At 36.1% G+C, this 18410-nt stretch overlaps 3 protein-coding genes and 1 pseudogene across 3 annotated transcripts; 2 read left to right on the plus strand and 2 right to left on the minus strand.

The window, feature by feature from the left end:
• Positions 1-6: 6 nt before the first annotated feature.
• LOC147285361 (glucan endo-1,3-beta-glucosidase 13-like) lies at positions 7-3907 on the minus strand. Its single transcript, XM_086242915.1, has 4 exons — positions 3640-3907; positions 1105-2379; positions 893-923; positions 7-793 (listed from the first exon to the last, which is right to left on the minus strand). The coding sequence occupies exons 1-4, from the start codon at positions 3692-3694 to the stop codon at positions 661-663; spliced, it is 1494 nt and encodes a 497-aa protein (XP_086099041.1). The 5' UTR covers positions 3695-3907; the 3' UTR covers positions 7-660.
• Positions 3908-4466: 559 nt separating this feature from the next.
• On the minus strand, positions 4467-7786 carry LOC147285362 (uncharacterized; annotated as a pseudogene).
• Positions 7787-10953: 3167 nt separating this feature from the next.
• Positions 10954-14459, plus strand: MKK6 (MAP kinase kinase 6). The gene is made up of 8 exons (XM_086244012.1): positions 10954-11235; positions 11590-11674; positions 12383-12517; positions 12995-13219; positions 13335-13517; positions 13698-13921; positions 14005-14050; positions 14144-14459. Exons 1-8 carry the CDS (start codon positions 11051-11053, stop codon positions 14234-14236), a joined length of 1176 nt encoding a protein of 391 aa, XP_086100138.1. The 5' UTR covers positions 10954-11050; the 3' UTR covers positions 14237-14459.
• Positions 14460-16161: 1702 nt separating this feature from the next.
• On the plus strand, positions 16162-17099 carry LOC147285364 (uncharacterized). The gene is made up of 2 exons (XM_086244846.1): positions 16162-16604; positions 16698-17099. The coding sequence occupies exons 1-2, from the start codon at positions 16288-16290 to the stop codon at positions 16930-16932; spliced, it is 552 nt and encodes a 183-aa protein (XP_086100972.1). The 5' UTR covers positions 16162-16287; the 3' UTR covers positions 16933-17099.
• Positions 17100-18410: the final 1311 nt, after the last annotated feature.

An 18410-nucleotide genomic window follows, 5' to 3' on the forward strand; every position in this document is an offset into this window, starting at 1 on the left:
TGCTTGAATAATGGTATGATGTTTGTGTTGTACCCTTGGATTCAGGGGAACTTGTAGCCATGTTTGTCCCAAACGGATGAAATCTGCAAATATGGAAGTTCAAAATTTCCATAGCATTGTTTCTTAGAAGTGTACCTTACAGTAATGGTCATGGTGGTAATGAGAGTTACAGTTAAAAGTAATGATGCTGTAGGATAACTCCTCCCGAATTTGAGAATTTACGGTACTTGAATAGTTCATCAGATCTATCAAAAGAATTATATCAATCAAAAGAGAGTAAGGTAGGTGCTTGGACTTCAAAATTTTAGGATTGAAAGTTTGAAACCCACATTGGATATTTTATCTCACAGAGATACAGAATCGTCCTCCCAATTGAGATGTGAAGTTCAACCATCAGATGCTGCAACTTCTTTGGTTCAATCTTAAGCCTCCATATGTGCAAATTTATAATTTCATGTTCAGAAGATCAATCACTACTTCAATATCATACAAAACTTGGGGAGCAGATTGATATACAGCAGATACTATCTTTCTCATGCAAAATGCATGGAAGCAAAAATTTTCAAACCAACACCACTCCCTGCAATACACAGAATCACCATTTTCTGGTCTCCATGGCAAAATATCTACTGCTTTAAATATTAAGCGTCTGAGCCATGGTCAACTTAAGGAAAGAAATGATATCAAAGTCACAAGAAGGCAACCGAAAATCCATGCTGGAACATCATTCCGCATGGTGGATGAAGAAGTTGAAGATATTGCTGTTGTATTGCTCGCTACAGTTTTGTTGCTCCTGTATGAAAATTGCAAAATATGAAAAACTAGGTATATACATAGTGCCAAATTGATAAACAAAATTTGTAACTAGAATTGTCGCATACATAAAACTTACCCAGCAATCAGATAGATGCAGTTGTCATAGCCTGCACAAATGAAGTACGATTAGTTTTTGGTGACTCCTCTTAAAGGAGATACTCAACCATACTCGGCAACTTGTACACAGAACAGACTTATTATCTAGGTTTGTATATGCATCTGACACTAAATCCACTAGTAAAAACGAGAGTAAAGAAATATGGTTTGAAAGCATCTCTGTATACATACTTGGGTTCTTATTGACTTTAATCCCAGTCCCTCCAAAACTGCAAGCAACATCAGTAGCCCCATTTTGCTGGTAATAACTGTTGAACGCAAACGATGCATGAGACACTGTAGTATCTGGCTCAAAACAAGGTTGGCTAGGCTGAATAGGAGTACAGTCCACATTCCCAGAACCACAAGCCCAATCTAAGGCATTCTGCAAGTCAATTTCAGAAGCCTTAGTTGAAGCAATGCACCATGTTGTCCCGTTTGAACTGGTAACATTAGCCTCTGTAGTCATATCCACACCACTTTTTCCAGTGAAATCCAGGCTGTAGACGCTTGTCTGGTCCGGATAAAATAGCCCCCAGTTCCTCTCAGATTCCAACCCAGGCTTCCTATTTTCATTGAACAAAGAGAAGATATAAGTATCCAGCTTCTCCCCAGGCTTTGCAGGAGTACCAGTGTTATTCAGGACATGGCGAATCAGATTAGTATTGTAAATTTGGGCATTATCCGGAGTAGCAGCTGTCTCTTTAGGTGATCCTTTTGAAGGCCAGCCTGTCTCAGTGACCATGATTTTGATTGTTCTGAAATTCAGAGCCATCAGCGCATAATATAGAGCATCAATCTGAGCATCAAACATGTTAGTGTATAGCAAACCAGTGTTTGGATCAATGACTTCTGAGGATGCCTGAAATAGAGCGTAGTCGAGAGTGACATTGCTTGGGGAATCTCTGTAAGCATAGTATGGATATATATCAATCATGAAGGGTGATTGGTTTTCGGCAAGAAATTCCAACATAGGTTTCAGGAAAAAGGCATGGCTACTATTAAAAGCCCCTGCTGAGGGAGGGAATGATCGGGACAGAACACCAAGGGAATGGGTGGTTGATACTTTAATCCTCTTATGCAGACCAACTTTTTTCAGGGCTGTGAGGACATTTTTCATGGCAGGCACTAGTAGGGCAGACGTATTACTGGGGCTCTCAGTAACTTCAGCTCCAACAGTTATGTATGTGATCTTTGTAGCTGGGTAGTAAGGCAGGATGCTGTTCTTAAGCCAGGTGTCTGCATTGGATTGGAACTGGGAAAATGGCAACAAGTCTGAATTTGGAACCCCAATCATAAGTTCAATGCCAGTGTTTGCAAAGGCTTTGAGGACCTGTATGTTGGAGTCATAAAGCCTAACATACTTAATGTTATGAAGCTGAACAAGCTGTGCCGCTTTGTCAGGTGTAGGAAGGTCATCAGCATCTCTTCCATAGCAAATTCCAACAATGCTTCCTCTGCAAAGATCTGCCACAAAGATTAACAAGATTCAAACAAATGAATAAACTTTGAAGAAATGGGTTAACCAACGGGCACCACTACCAGCAAGCTGGCAAGTGACTCAAATATGCAAACACCAAAAACATTGTAGGACCGTCAAATGGAGAGTGAGTCATCTCCAGCCAAGGCCTACCACTAAAAACATACATATTACCAAGTCTCTTGGTAAAACTCATTGTGAATTAAATAGTTTCAAAAGATATTACTCTGAATAAGGGCTTCAAGAATCATGGCTTCCTCTTAAGAGTTAAAGCCATTTTCTACAATGATTACAAAAAAACAGCAAGCATGCTACATCAACAATGTACCCTATTGAATGCTTAATAACTTCAACTTTAAGAGATAAAGAACACAGTAAACAAACAGATGTGCCCCTTCTCATACATAAAAATTGAAGATTATCCATTTGACCATAGTATATTATAATATTGTTTACGGCCAAAGTAGAAAGGGTCCCCAAACTCAATAATAGCAGTATAGCTGTCCATCAAATGGAAATCCGAAATCCCCACCAACTTGAAAAAAAAACAGATGCAGACTTAGCAGGGCACTACTGAAGAAAATCATTAATTTAGCATTGGCCCTTTAGAACCAAGATCGGTAAGCTTCCAAATTAAGCATATTTGGCTACCATAATATATAACTCAACTAAATATACCCAGAAAAGTTTTATAAAAATTAGAGCATTTGATTGCTGGGCGAAGCTTAATAATAAAAAGAAATTATATATGTGAACCTTGGAGCTATCAGCTAAAAAAATATGTTAATTTGGAGGTATCAGTTAAGTAAGCTAGGACAATAGTTAGTCTCCGACCCATTATTCCTTAAGAAAATATATGAAAGAAAGCTGAAAATGTGTGTGTGTGAGAGAGAGAGAGAGAGAGAACCCAAATGGCCAATAATGTAGCAAAAGTGGTAACTTGCAAGAAAACACACCGACATTTGTTTTTATTATGTGTATATGTTTGGGTTTGGTCTAGAAAGCTTAGTCTTACTTGGTCTTACAGTTGATAATCAGAGTGTCAGAGACCATTACTTTAGAAAAACAAAGATCCAAGTTGAGCAAACTTGAAAAATCACTTGGAGTACAAAGAAATCTAAGCTTAAACATATCAAACACCATTAACATCGAAGTATCGAACCCCATTCCACATTAAAGAGAAAGAAACAAAAAGACAGAGATAAAGGAAGAAGAAGAAGTAGAAGAAACCAGAAAGAGACACAAACCCAAAAGTGTAAGCAGCAGTGAAGTGGCAAAGATAAGCCTGAACCCCCTTGCCATTGCTCTCTCTCTCCCTTTCTTGCTTTCTCAAACAGCTCCTCTACTCCTTCCTCTGGCCTCTAAGCTAATTAATCTTCAAAGTTCTTGTTGTAGATAGTAACGGCTCCTAAATAAGCTCCTTTTGCTTTAAAGCCTTTTTCTCTATGTTTGTGTTTTGCTGAGCTCAGAGCTCGAGAGTGAAAGCACTTAAACAGCTTAAGCCAAAGCACTGAGTAGAACTCAAATTAGAGGTCTATGTACGGCACAAGCTTTAGAGTTTTTAGTGCTTGTGTCAAGGACACGGAAGAGATTGTCAGCAGAAGGTCCGGACTTGAGCAGTTGTTTATGAAATCTAGTTTATTCAAAGGCCTCGGTTCCGGAACTTTGCATGTCTGTGCTGTTCCCCACAATATTTATATGTACAATGTACTACTGCTACTGTTGCCTCTCAGTGTCTCACCGGTTACAACCAAGGAATAAAATTTCGGGTTTCGAGAAAATTTTGATGGAAATTTCGACGAAAATTTCGAAAATTTTTAAATTTCGACAAAAATTCGACGGAAACGATAGAAATTATTATCAAAATACGGAAATTTTGAATGAAACTTCACAATATGTTTATTTAACATATTATCTACTACATTGATAAAACATTGAAAAAACCAAATTATATGGTAGGTTTCATGTGATATGTGATGAATATAATGCGCGCTAGAGGCAAATACTGTTAAAAAAATGCTTCACTAATTAATAATTACTTTAATAACACCTCAATTTTATTTTTACTATAATATTGCCACATGAATTACAAAAGTAATCAATACCACATAGAGTTTCTAGGAGGTTCAAAATTTCCGCTGTCTTCAGTATCATCATGTCCAGAGTAGGTGTAATGTGAAGAATAATCATCCCAAGATACTTCTCCAGCATAATTTTGCATGTAATTGCCAACATGCCAACCATATGGATCAAGAACCTGTTGTGGTTGAATTTGCCCATAAGCATACTCATTTGAAGAGTTTGTCTCTTGTTGTGCCAATGAGTTACTATCAGACTCAACCAAGTAAGGCAGATGTGGTGGGTAGAATATTGGAGGGTTTTGCCCATAATTGTAATTGTCACTTTCTACCCCCATAGAGCCAAAAGTGGTGGATAATGAATCCTCTTCTTCTTGTGCCAAACTCTCATGACCTCTTTGTCTGCGACTATAGTCTTTTCCTATGGCACCAATTCCTGGTCCGGCACGCCTACTCCCATGATCCTCATCTTGTGTTGCATGTGTATAGTGTGCTTCGACAGAAAATGGGCTCATATACTCTTGAGAATGTCCAGTGACATCTTCATTTCCACCACCACCACCACCACTACCTCTACCTCTACCTCCACTGTTGGTAGGAGTGTCCGATCTTGTGCTAGAGTTGCCTGATTGAGAAGGATTAGTGGGAACTGGCTCAGTACGATGTGTCGACCTTGGTTGCATAAGTTCATTCAAACTTGTAGTAGGGCTCACCTCCTCATTTAGAACTCTGTCCACATTGATACCTTCCTGACGTGCTTGAGCTGCAATATCAGGGTCTGGATTGCCTGCATCATCATCTAAATGGAGGGGCCTAATCCACTGATAAAGCTGGTTTTCCTCCACATCATCATCCCCTATAGCAGCATCATATATATCCAGCGGATCATATTCATCAACGCGATCCTCCTCTGCTTTCTTATCTCGAAGTGCAAGCCTCATATTATAGTAGCAATATACCATTTTTTCTAACCTACTATATGAGAGCCTGTTTCGTTGTTTGGTGTGTATGAGTGCGAAAGTGCTCTAGTTTCTTTCACAAGCTGATGATGACGCCGTTTGTGATAAAACTTTGATGGCTAACTTCCTCACAGTAGGCGCATCACTCCCATACATGATCCACCATTCATCTGAAATGAAAAATTTGTTTGTGTAAGTGTAACTATAAAAATAAATAATTAAGTTAATCTAACTAATACAAGTAAGATGTATACTCACTAGGAGACATTCGTGATCTAGCGGCCTTTGCAGCTCGCTCTCCGAACATTTTTCGGGCATCTTTAAAATATGTTAACTAGATACAAATACAATACAAATTATACAATATCAATCAAATGTATAATTTAAGACAATCAAATTCTATAAAGTATTAATATTTTTCGTAAGGATTTTTATGGGCCTTATGACAAATTATTTTTACCTCATTTCCAAATTGACCAACTTCTGGTGAATAGGGATCCAATTTGGAGAATACGTTGTGCACAGCCCGAATAAGTTCACCATCATCTCCAACGCCAGGTCTATATTGATAGCGAGGATTCAAATAATAGGCTGCAATCATGCATCAAGTAAATATAGAAATATATAATTAGTAATTTAGTTCATTAATTGAAAGCTAAATCAATTAAAAAAAAAATGCGGAACCAAAATAACAAATAAATTATTGGGTTACCTGCTGCGTGCAAATCGTGTTGTAACGTTTTAAACCATCGATCATTGATGATTTTTATTACCCACCGTGCACCCTGTTTTTTTTTTTTCTAGTTCTTCCTTCACGACACGCATCAACTCATAAATTGATCCCATTGTAGGATACACTTCTGTGTCGACAATACGTAAAACTACGTAGAGAGGTTCAAACAGACCGCACACCTTATGCACCTGTTGCCAAAAAGAGTGATCAAGAACTATATTTTCAACGGTGATGCCTGCATCTGAACGCCGGAAATTGCTACGACCCCAATCATCACTGGTAAACAATTGCTTCAGCTCTATCATCTTACCATACAAACTATCCAATGCAATATAGTTTGTAGCAAATCGGGTGGCACCAGGACGAACAATATCTCCCTTCGTGATCTCTCGCATCTTTGCCAACAACCAGTTATGGTTGTAAATATAATTCGTGTCATTCTGGTTTTTTTAATCACATTAGTAACCTGCTCTTTCTTCCCCATCTCTTCAAACATTAGATCAATGCAATGTGCTGCACACGACGTCCAGTACACTTTGTATTTGTTCATTAACTTCTTACCTGCTTTAACAAATGCGGAACCATTGTCGGTCACAACTTGAATAACATTCTCCTCTCCAACCTCCGTGATTACATCCTTCAGTAGCCCATAAATATATTTATGATCCTTTATGCAATCTGAAGAATCAACGGACTTAAGGAATACCGACTTCCCTCTTGAGTAGGCCATGAAGTTAATGATAGACAGTTTGGTTGGACCTGTCCAACCATCGCACATGATTGTGCAACCATAAGTTGCCCAATCAGTCTTCAATTTGTTAACATGCTCTTGCATTTCTTGAAACTCCTGGTCCAAAAATCCGGTGCGTATCTGATAGGGTGTTGGAGGTTCCACTCCTACTCCTGCCTGTTGACATCCTATCACCAAATTTTTGAAATGATGAGATGCTGCTTTTGAAGGAGGAACATTTTCATATAAGAAGAACTTGCTGATCAAGCGTTGCATCCCATCTTTGATTGACCCTCCAGAAAAGAGATTTTTAACACTCTTTTGGCGTGCTTGAGCTGCCTTGTACAAGCTTGGTGCCACTTGAGGTGTTGGTCGTGAATCTCGTGATTCCCTCATGCTTGATGCTCTTTGCATCTGTGCACCACTACTAGACCCAGAACCTTGTCCCCTATTTGGGACTTTATGTGAGTCTTCCCTCTCCCATTCTGCTGCTCTAGAGGCTCGAAGTGCAGATCGAAATTCTCTTCGCTCTTGAGGCCCCATATCATCATTATGATCTTCATCATCATCATCTTCATCATCATCACTCAGCTCAATCTGACTTTGTCCTCGAAGCTCTTCTCTGAGCTCTTCCATCCTTTGTATTTTTTTGCTTTTTTGGTGTTGTTTGTGTTGCATCCCTGCAATAATGAATTGTCTCACTTCTGGTGGGACACTATTACATCGTTGCACATTGTGTCCAGGATCCAAACCACTAAGGTGGTATTTTAATCGTGTCACTCCAGCACCCTTCATTACAAGGCCACAATATTTGCATATTGAACCTTGTCTGCTACCTGGTAATGGATCGGCATGATCCCAAGCTGGATCACGTGATCTCCCTCCACTGGCCATTGAATCCTAAATTCCTAATAACAAAAAGACATACACAGTAACACAATAACAATAACAATTAAATTCCATGTTAATATCATATCAGTATATCACCAAGAAATTAATATCATATTAGTTATTAACTTATTACTAATTAGTAATTTCATATCATATTCATATTACCAATTGGCAATTGCATATTTCCATATTACTAATTTGTAATTTCATATCATATTACCAATTTCATTTCCATATTACTAATTTCATATTAATTATTAATTTATTACCAACTCCATATTAATTTCATTAATTTTAAATTACCAATTCGGCAAATCCCATACATGATACATATTAGATGCTATTAACAAATCATACAAATTCCATATTAATTATTAACAAATCATATCAATTCCAATTCCATATCATATCATATCATATCACTACTTTCAACTTCCATATCAATATTTATATATCATACAAATTACACAAATCATACAAATCAAAATCAACCTAAAATTATACAATCAATTCCAAAATTATACGATTAAAGATTCAAAATTAACCCAAAATCATATAATTATACAAATCAAAATCAACCCAAAATTATACAATTAATTCCAAATCTATATAAATCAACCCAAGATCAATATAATTTACATATAAACCCAAAATATGATATTGATCAATTGATGTTAGATAATATTTAAAAGTGGGTAAATCAGTAAATGATATACTTAGATATACTCATATACTCAGATCAATTTAGATATACTCAGATATAATTGATCTATTTTGACTGTCTAATGTCTATTACTCAAATAGACAAATACTCACACACTTAAGACTTCGCAGTTCGCACAAAGCTGTCAAAGACTTGAGACTTAGCCACAAGCCCACAAACTGATTTCAGAAATTTCAGGGGGGCTAAGCTTCGATAAACGCCGGGGGCTTCGAGGTGGCCGGAGGCTTCGAGGTGGCCGGAGGCTTCGAGGGGGCCGAATACGTCGAGAACGGCGCTGCAAGCCGAGACGACGGAGGAGAAAGGCGAGAGAGAGAGAGAAGAGAGAGAGCCGAGAAGACGGAGGATGCGGCAGATCGGGTTTGAGATCGAAGGTGTGCGCCGACGACTGTGCAGGTGAGATTGTGAATTTGTGATTTGTGAGAATGTGAGGCAGTGAGGGACTTAGGATTAGGCTGGGTATTTGAGCGAGGGTTAGACTGGGTATTTGAGATTTTGAGCTCGGGTTACTGTTACAGTGTTAGGCTGGGTATTTGAGCGAAATTTCGCTCAAATTCAAAAAAACTTGATGTTGGGGCATTCGAAATTTCGAATATTTCGCCGAAATTTTCCGAAATTTAGTCGAATCCGTGTTAAAATTTCGGAACCCCTAAAAAACGAAATTTTCGGCGAAATTTCGCCGAAAACTTCGAAATTTAAACCCTTGGTAACTTACAACTTACTACACGACACATAAACGGTTAAAATATTACAATATACAAATATTGCACCAAAACAAATCTTTGTTTCTTACTTTCTGGATTTTGGTCTGCTATATATATGCCCCACCTTTTGCAAAATGAAGTGAAAATCTAAGGTAAATCTAGGAGAATTACCTTTGCTACAAGTTATGTATCTACCATCTACTCTAAGATTTTCAAGTTTCATCTACAATATAGGAATTATTCATCATATCATGCATTCTCCACCCGCAGTGCTGATACATAAAATTTTAGGGAAATTTTTTTAAAACAGACTTCAACTTTACTGTCTTTATCTTTTGTTTCAATTTACAGTATGAATATGGGTTGTACTAATATGCTTCCTTAACTTTATTTTTTATGCTAATATCTCACTTCTGCCAATTCGTTTGTAAATTTCGTCCAAAAATGATCACATTTCACGCACGTGATCACTTTTTCAAGAGTAAATTCATCATTCCACAAGTAATACAAGTACAAAGAAATCAAACTACTTCACTAACAAAATGGACAAATTAGCTTCAGAATTAAAGTTAAAGGAGCACATTGATACAACTCATAATACGTATTCTGAATTGACACGTGAGTCTTAGGGCCAGTTTGGTATTGCTGTGAGAAAAACATCTGTGAAGTAAAACAGCTGGGAAATAAAATCAGCTGTAAAGTAGAGTAGTTGAGTGTTTGGTAAACTATGTTTTCAAAAGTGCTGTGAGTGCAAAAAACAGTATCAAAGTGTTTGGTAAATGTTAATATAAAAATGATGTGACTGTGTATAATTACTAAAATGGACATGATTCTGAAAATGCATTTCACTTATTTGTTTGGTAAAAATAAAATGTTTTTTTTACTTGTTTTTGAAATTTTTGACTACAAATTTTTATTAGCATTAATTTTTCTAAGAACAACATTATTAAATAAGTATGCCTATTATTTTTTTAGGTATATTATAATTTTAATCGTATAAATAAAATATAATAATTAATGATCACAATATAAAATATAACTAACAATGGACATATTTTTTTAATTTAAAATAAATAAATAAAAATTATAGAAATCAATAAGGGTATTATGAGTAAAATAAAATATTCATTGTTGCTGTGAGTCACTGCAGTTTTCAAAAGCACCTAGAAATCTGCTTTCTGTTTTTGCTGTGGGGAGTTGAGAATTGTGAGAAAAAACAGTTTTTTTTTTTTTTTTACCAAACACCAAAACTGCTATAGGTGATTGAGAATTGTCATTCACAGCAGCTTTTGAGTCCTTCACCACAATCCCAAACAGGGCCTAAGTCATTCTTAAAAACATTTCCTGAAATTATATTAAAATTCTTAATCAAGTAATGCTACTTGTAACATTTCTAATTTGCTAAATAATTTTAACGCAGATATCAGATTTTCCATCTCTTAGAATGAAGCATGTGGAACTTCAATATCATGAATCAATTTGGGCCAGTCTCTTGCTTTCAATGTTGCAAGTCGGCCCAATGTTTGACTAGGCTTGGGCTAGCCCACTCAGCTTACATGGCCCGAGCTAATTCCATGGGCCTAGATGCTTAACGTGATCATACCACCACCAAACAATAAAACTGTCCTTACCTGTTGATCACATATCTTCAAACTCAACTGAAACAAATTGTATTGTATTGTATATTTGTATTATGTATTATGTATTATGTATTATTATTACAACGGAAAGATTACAAAAAGAAAATAAAAAAATAAATAAAACTTGTTATTATATAATTTTCGCGGTCTCGACGGTTTGAATTGCATTGTTCTACTTTCAGGCAGTCAACTCCTCAACCCCATGTCCATAAAAATTGAAAAAAACAATCTCAATCTCTCTCTCTCTCTCTACTCTGCCATTGAAACCCTAGCTAGCGACCAGTCCAAAACCCAACACCACAATTCCACAAAGATGAAGATAAAGACGCCATTGAAGCAACTCAAGCTCTCTGTTCCCGCTCAGGAAACCGCCATCACCAATTTCTTGTGAGTAGTAACTCCATTTGTAAAGGAAGTGACTTTTTCAATATTGAAAAAAATTGTAGATTTTTGGAACCTTGTATCTTTCCACTACTAGCTGAAAGTATTTATAATTTTAGGTTATCAGTGTATATGGAAAATTCATAATTTGGTACTTGATAGGAAACTACCATAATTTGGGGACTTGATAAATTTGATTACCTAATAATATTAATTAGTTTCCTTAAATCGCCTTTTTTTTTTAGTGGCAATTCTCTCTTTCTATTTAGGTTTGTGGATCTATGAAAATGTCCCTGCTTTTGTAACCAAAAAAAAATTCGGGCTCTATAAATTACAGTGCTTTATGTTGTTGAATTTCAGGACTGCTAGTGGTACATTTCACGATGGCGATCTGCTTCTAAACCAGAAAGGGTTGCGGTTCATATCTGAAGAGAAGGAGGCCCGCGTAAGTTTTAATCTAATTACCATAAAAGGAATTGAACCCATTTTTATTTTACATTGATGTTGAAGAGTTCTATTTTCAATTACCAATTATCAATCTTCTTCATCTGATCCTCATTTCTATGGCATATTAGTTTTGCCCCAGATGGGCTTAATAGTCTATTGCCACTTGACCATTTGGTATATTTCTCTTCCGATATGGGTCTTTAGGAGTGATCGAATTCAGAGATTTTGTGGTTTCCTAGGAACTTGGGTGATGAGGGATAGTGGCATAAGAAATTAGTGGCTAGTGCTTCATTTTGTTAATCTTCGAATTGCGGAATCCTGACCAGTAAAAGTTCAGGAAGATCATGGAAAGGAGTTGGTTTTGCATTTGAATCTTTCAGTGTTCTTGGGTGGATTAAAATGTCTGAAATTGTCCATCCAACCCATTAGTAATAAAGTGCATAAATCATATGCTTGTGGATAAACCTCTGAGGATTGATCTCTCATTTTTAAGTTAGCAAAGTTGAATTCTCATGTTTGTGTGTAGTTTTGCATGCTGCCATGAACACATGCTCGATATTCTCGTATTTTGATGTATATTTTGGCTATTATATGCACAGCTATGTTCTTGTTAATGTTTTCATAATATTTTTTTCCCTTTCTTACTATATTGTCTATAGCCTCATTTATTATTATTTTTGATTGCCTTTTTTGCTTATTTGAACAGCCTTCTGACAGCAAGGAGCTCAATTTTGAATTTTCATTGGAAGACCTTGAGACTATCAAAGTCATTGGGAAAGGAAGTGGTGGTGTTGTACAACTTGTTCGTCATAAATGGGTTGGAAACCTATTAGCCTTGAAGGTCACTATACTAGCAACTTTCTTACCTTCTTCGACTTGCCTCTATTGTGTTCTGTCAATTTATCTGTTTCTTCTGTTATGCAAATTTATATGGCCCTGTCTCAAAGTGATGTGTTATGCATATTAGTGCGAGTTATGTAGTGGTGAAAGAGGAAGGGAAAACAAAAGCTCTCTGTAGTTCCATTTACTACTTCTAGTTTGGTGACTCTTTAAAATTAAATTTCAAAATGTTGATGGAGGTTATGGAAATTGTTTTAGTAAAGACTTGGGTAGATTGTAATCCTCATTATCCATTTTTCTCTCTCATTCTAATACTTGTATTCACATCTTTCTCTTACCTCAGATATAAATGTGGTTCTTCTTTTCAGTTCAGTGTTACATAAGATAAATATCTGACATAATTAGGATATTGTTCTTATAGTTCAGGAAGTTAGATAAGTGTGTATTACTAGGAATTCTTTTCTGTTATGCTTTACAGGTCATCCAGATGAACATACAAGAGGAAATTCGTAAACAGATTGTGCAGGAGCTGAAAATAAACCAAGCAGCACAATGTCCACATGTGGTGGTTTGTTACCACTCCTTCTATCACAATGGAGCCATTTCTCTTGTGTTAGAATACATGGATCGTGGATCTCTTGCAGATGTGATCAGACAAGTTAAAACAATTCTTGAACCATATCTTGCAGTCGTTTGTAAGCAGGTATATGAGCTTATCACTTTTTAATTAATTGTGTAGCCTAAAATCACTTGCAATGTTTTGAAGAAGAAGAAGTCATTTGTTCCCCTGAGCTAAAAGATCTATACTTGTGCATCAGGTTTTACAAGGTCTTGTCTACTTGCACAATGAAAGGCATGTAATACATAGAGACATAAAGCCATCCAATCTGCTAGTAAACCACAAAGGGGAGGTGAAGATTACTGATTTTGGTGTGAGTGCTTCACTAGCTAGCTCTATGGGTCAAAGAGACACTTTTGTTGGTACTTACAATTACATGTCGGTAAGTGACGGTCTGTCTCTCCGTTTTATATTTTTTTCACATGTAATACATTGAACTGGCTGGTTTTTTTCATCTTTGCTCTGGAGCTCAAAACTATTGTCTTTGTTTTCAAGCCTAGCGCACGCTACAGATAAATGCAGAATATGAATTATGAAACCATGATATTAATTTCTCTTTCAGCCGGAGAGAATTAGCGGGAGTACTTATGACTATAGCAGTGATATTTGGAGTTTGGGCTTGGTAGTACTTGAGTGTGCTATCGGGAGGTTTCCTTACATGCAATCTGAAGATCAACAAAGCTGGCCAAGCTTTTATGAGCTTTTGGAGGCAATTGTGGAAAGCCCACCACCTACTGCCCCAGCAGATCAATTCTCCCCAGAGTTCTGTTCATTTGTGTCTGCCTGGTAATCAGTTATTTGCATACATTCTTCACCTTTTATATATCTAACTGCAATGCGACTGCTTATATTCCTCATTGCATTTGCAGCATACAGAAGGACCCTCGAGACAGATCATCATCTTTGGACCTTTTGGTTAGTAAGCTGTTTTTTTCTTTTTCCTTTTCTAATATATGAATTTTTTGCTTCAGTCAGCAATTTGATACCAAATTCACTTTATCCTTTCAGAGTCACCCCTTCATCAAAAAGTTTGAAGACAAAGACATTGATCTTGAGATTCTGGTGGGTAGCTTGGAACCTCCTGTAAATTTTCCTAGATAGTTTGTCCTGTAGTGTAATTTTGAGGATATAATGTTTTCATTCATATGTACGGGTGTTAAGTTTTGATCAAACATAACACTAATACTCTTGTAGTAACTAAGCAGTTCGCAGAATTTACAATGAGCAACTTGATGAGAAATGCTCATCTTATTGGTGCTGCAATGTAATTTTTCATTACTACTCTTTGGTGCTACAATTTATGTGGTTCATCATATAGTCATGAAAAAACATAGAGCTGGAAGATGTGAAAGCATTCCTACTGATATATGGTTATTGGTTTTCATTTTTACACAGTTAGAATGAAATCTTTATACTTAATCTGGTCAATATTCAATCCATGCTTGTGAGGTAAAGAGTCCCTCTATCATTTAAATTTCCCCAAACAATTTAAAATCCCAATTGCAAAACAAAATTCAGACATGTTGGTTGTTGGTACTGTGATGAACTAAAGGTGCCAAGCTACATATGTCCACCATAACAAGATGACGTCAGTGAAATCACATTGATTTTCATTTCATATTTAAATACCCTTTTCAAATTTTAGCTGGAAGAATATAATGAATGGCAGAGGTTATTTGGGGATGTGGTTACCGAAGAAGAGGAACAACCGAACAAGTGATACAGATAGGGGTGGTGGGATGGGATGGGGTCCAGCCGGCAAGGTATGTTTCTGTGGGCTTTATATAAAAAACCATTAAATTATATATACAAGATTCAGAGGTCCAACATATTAGAAATTGGCATTTGGCAATTGTCAATTTGGCATGGATAAGATTACAAAAATCAACATGGTAATGGTAGCAGTAGGAGCAGCATGTGGTGGCCATTTGAGTGCCCATCAAAATACCAACCAAAATCCAATCATCATCACCTGTGCTTTAGTCAACCTCCTTATCCAAATTAAATTAATAATAAACAAATCTTATAATTTAAACTAGACTTGGCCCCCTGTTTTATATTTCTTTTTTCTTTTTTCTTTCTATGAAAAGTAGCACATTGAATCTCGACGTGGGTTAATAGGCTTAATAGCTAATACTTATTATTATGGCACTGTATCTTTTGTGACTTTGTCCTTCCAGGACTTTCATTATATTAATCTTTTATGGATTAATTTTAAATATAGGGCCATCTTTCTTATTAAGCTGACTATGAGGATTAATCAATATTGTTAGATTTAAAAACCATAATAATGATGAGGATGAACATTGAGCCCCAATGGCGTAATGTTCACCCATGACTAAGGAAGCTTTCAAAGAGGGAAATTTCAAGGTCAAAGGACAAAGAAGGAAGCAAACATAACCAAAGGTAGCCCAAGCATTGCCCAACTAAGTACAGAGAAACAGGGTTTTTCATGGTAAAACTTGTGTCAAAGACAAATGAAATTTGTACCCATTTCAACTGTGAAAATGGAGACAAATTGAACTATTTGGACTGTACCCCATTACAACGTATGCAAAACAAGACTTGGTTGAATTATACACCCATATACGCCAAAAATCATAAGGGTTTCTGTTAAATTTAAAACGATTCCCGTTGCCTCTGGAGAAAAACTTTTACTGGTCGATGCCTTTGAAACCCTTTTTTCTTTTTTTTTAATTTTTTATACTTTGATGCCTTGAAACATGAAAATATGGAAACCTGTCATGGCTTTATGGGGCAAAGGTGCCTTAGATGGTGACCTCAGTTTCAACCCGAGAGAGAGAGAGAGAGGGTGACTCAGATAGTCAGATATGGATGTCTTTAAATTTAGACCTTATCCTCTTTTCTAGTAATATGGGAAAGCAAATAAATTTAGACCATAAGGAGGTGATAATGACAAAGTTTGGGATAAAGCGTTATAGACAAACAAATATAAAAAATAGTAACAGAGAATAGAATAGTCAGTGACTCAGTGTTATCCATTTCTTCATTATAACAAGAAGTATTTTATCCCACAAAGGCGTATATATATATGCTCCCTCAAAAAGGACCTGTTGGAAAGAAATTCTATTCTACCAAATCTTCAATACTAAGACTAAGATTTCTTCTTCTTCTTCTTCTTTTCTCTGAAAATGGGTCATCAAGAAACAAGGAAAATCTTTGGAAATCAAAATAGAAAAGAAACAGATGCTTATGATCAAGGTGGGCAGGTCAATTGGGTGATCAAGGAAGACCCTGATGAAGATATTTGTGACTCAAGATCCATTGAATCATCTCTGGAGAATTCAATAAACTCCATGGCATCATCATCATCATCTTCATCAGATTTGGTTGAGGATGCATCTTCCTCTGCATCACATTCATCATCATCAACATCATTGTCTTCATCACCACCTTCAAATGGGCCTCTTTATGAACTGTCTGAGCTAATGATCCATCTCCCTATGAGGTAAATATTAATTACTATTAGTTTTGCTATGATATATTCTAAAGTGTTGGAGGTGGACATTGAATTTTGATTAGTGGTTTTTTACATATGCAGGAGAGGTTTATCTAAGTATTATCAAGGGAAGTCCCAATCTTTCACATCTCTAGCAAGTGTGAAGAGCTTGGAAGACCTTGCAAAGAAGGTGTCACCTTATAGAAGGAAAATCATGCCATGCAAGAGCTATGGAGGGGGTTTAGATGGTCACAATAAATCATTTAGTCCTAAAGCCATTATCTCAAAGAAAGCTACAAGAGGATCTTTCTTATATTCCATAAGTAAGAGAGTTTGAGGAAATTTATTGGGTAGCTCTAGCCATATCCCTGTACAAAAGAATTTCTGATGCGCATACCTTTAGGACTTGGATATGGTTATCATATTGCAGTTAGGTTTTGATCTGGGCTTTTTGTATGCCATGACATAATTATTGTTTTAAATTAACATTTTGAGACTTTACAATTTCAATTGTTTATTATTTATTTAGTTTTTGACTTTAATGAAGAACACTTTTAAGATTCTTAAAAGAAAAAATATATATATATAAGAAAAGTTTGCCTTATTGATGGATGAATGAGATTCTCCCAAACTCGAAATGAAATGAAAGATGAGAAATTTACATATGATGTGAGATAACGTTTAAAAGTTGATCATAAAGCATTTGGATACTCATAATTAACGCATTAACGTTTAAATGTTCTTTCTTATCTCGTACCTCTATTTTGCATTGGAAAAATTTTGCTCCGGTGATTATCACTTCCAAATTCTTTATGGTCTAAACTCTAAAAGCTTCTTATCGATTTACTAGGCAAAGTACTGAAGCGACAGCACATATATATGAATGAATGCCTTGTTTATTGCATTTATGCTGTGTTTAATTAACCCTGGAAAGGAGCCTTACAAAACTCTGAACATGAGTTGGCATCTGAAAATCCATCACCTCTCCCATTGGCATTATATTTTATAGGAGTGGTAGGTGTTCGACTTAAAGGCTCAAAGCCTCAAGTGGCTGCATGTGATGCATTCTCATGATTTTTCATCACTCTAATTAGAATGTGTTTATTCGAAAACGATAGGTCACTTCATTATAACCAACTAGGTAATCGTTTTTCATTAAGATTTAGGAGATACAAGAACGAGAAGAACTGAAGAACCCAATTCAAACAAGTTTAATTTGTTGAGTCGTTCCAGTTGAACCACAAATTGGCTCACTTACCCCAATTTTTTCTTTAAAATTCTTATTTCTCATTTAACTCTTTTTTTTTCCCACAATTCTCCCCATAATCTTAAAATAAATAAATAAATAAAACTCCACCCTTAACCCTTCCCCTCCTTGTACCTTGGCCAGCATATGGTGCGAGCTTTTGTTTGGAAGTTTGTAAAAACTAAAAAGAATAAGGCTCAAGTACTTTTATATCCATCAATTATAGGGTCTATTTTAAATTAATCCACGAACTATAAAACATTTCAAATTCCTTTATTAACTAACTAAAAACATACAAAATGGTTCATCCGTTAGAGAATTCGTCAAAAGGACTGTTCAGTGTCATGCTGAACATAGTCCACTAAACCTTCTTAAACACTAATTCTCATAATATCTAACAAAAAATCAACCTTTGCACTGTATAAGATTCAATTTGCAGTGGAAATCATGGACAAAACTATTGCGTGAACAGAAAACCCTAATTTCGATGGTTAAATGCATTATTTTTAGCCTTTAGAACAAAAACTCGATTTTTTTAATTTTTGGGGCAGAAGGGGAGAAAGTGGTGG

The sequence above is a fragment of the Dryas octopetala genome, chromosome 5 (assembly GCF_963921425.1).
Source record: "Dryas octopetala chromosome 5, drDryOcto1.1, whole genome shotgun sequence".
NCBI classification, from domain to species: domain Eukaryota; kingdom Viridiplantae; phylum Streptophyta; class Magnoliopsida; order Rosales; family Rosaceae; genus Dryas; species Dryas octopetala.

Coding starts and splice junctions, on each gene's coding strand:
- LOC147285361 (XM_086242915.1), bottom strand. CDS start 3,694: ATGGCAAGGGGGTTCAGGCTTATCTTTGCCACTTCACTGCTGCTTACA. Junction 924..1,104: donor TAAAGTCAATAAGAACCCAA/GTATGTATACAG, acceptor TCATTTGTGCAG/GCTATGACAACTGCATCTAT. Junction 794..892: donor TGCATCTATCTGATTGCTGG/GTAAGTTTTATG, acceptor ATTTTCATACAG/GAGCAACAAAACTGTAGCGA.
- LOC147285364 (XM_086244846.1), top strand. CDS start 16,288: ATGGGTCATCAAGAAACAAGGAAAATCTTTGGAAATCAAAATAGAAAA. Junction 16,605..16,697: donor ATGATCCATCTCCCTATGAG/GTAAATATTAAT, acceptor TTACATATGCAG/GAGAGGTTTATCTAAGTATT.
- MKK6 (XM_086244012.1), top strand. CDS start 11,051: ATGTCCATAAAAATTGAAAAAAACAATCTCAATCTCTCTCTCTCTCTC. Junction 13,518..13,697: donor GTACTTACAATTACATGTCG/GTAAGTGACGGT, acceptor TTTCTCTTTCAG/CCGGAGAGAATTAGCGGGAG. Junction 13,922..14,004: donor TGTTCATTTGTGTCTGCCTG/GTAATCAGTTAT, acceptor TTGCATTTGCAG/CATACAGAAGGACCCTCGAG.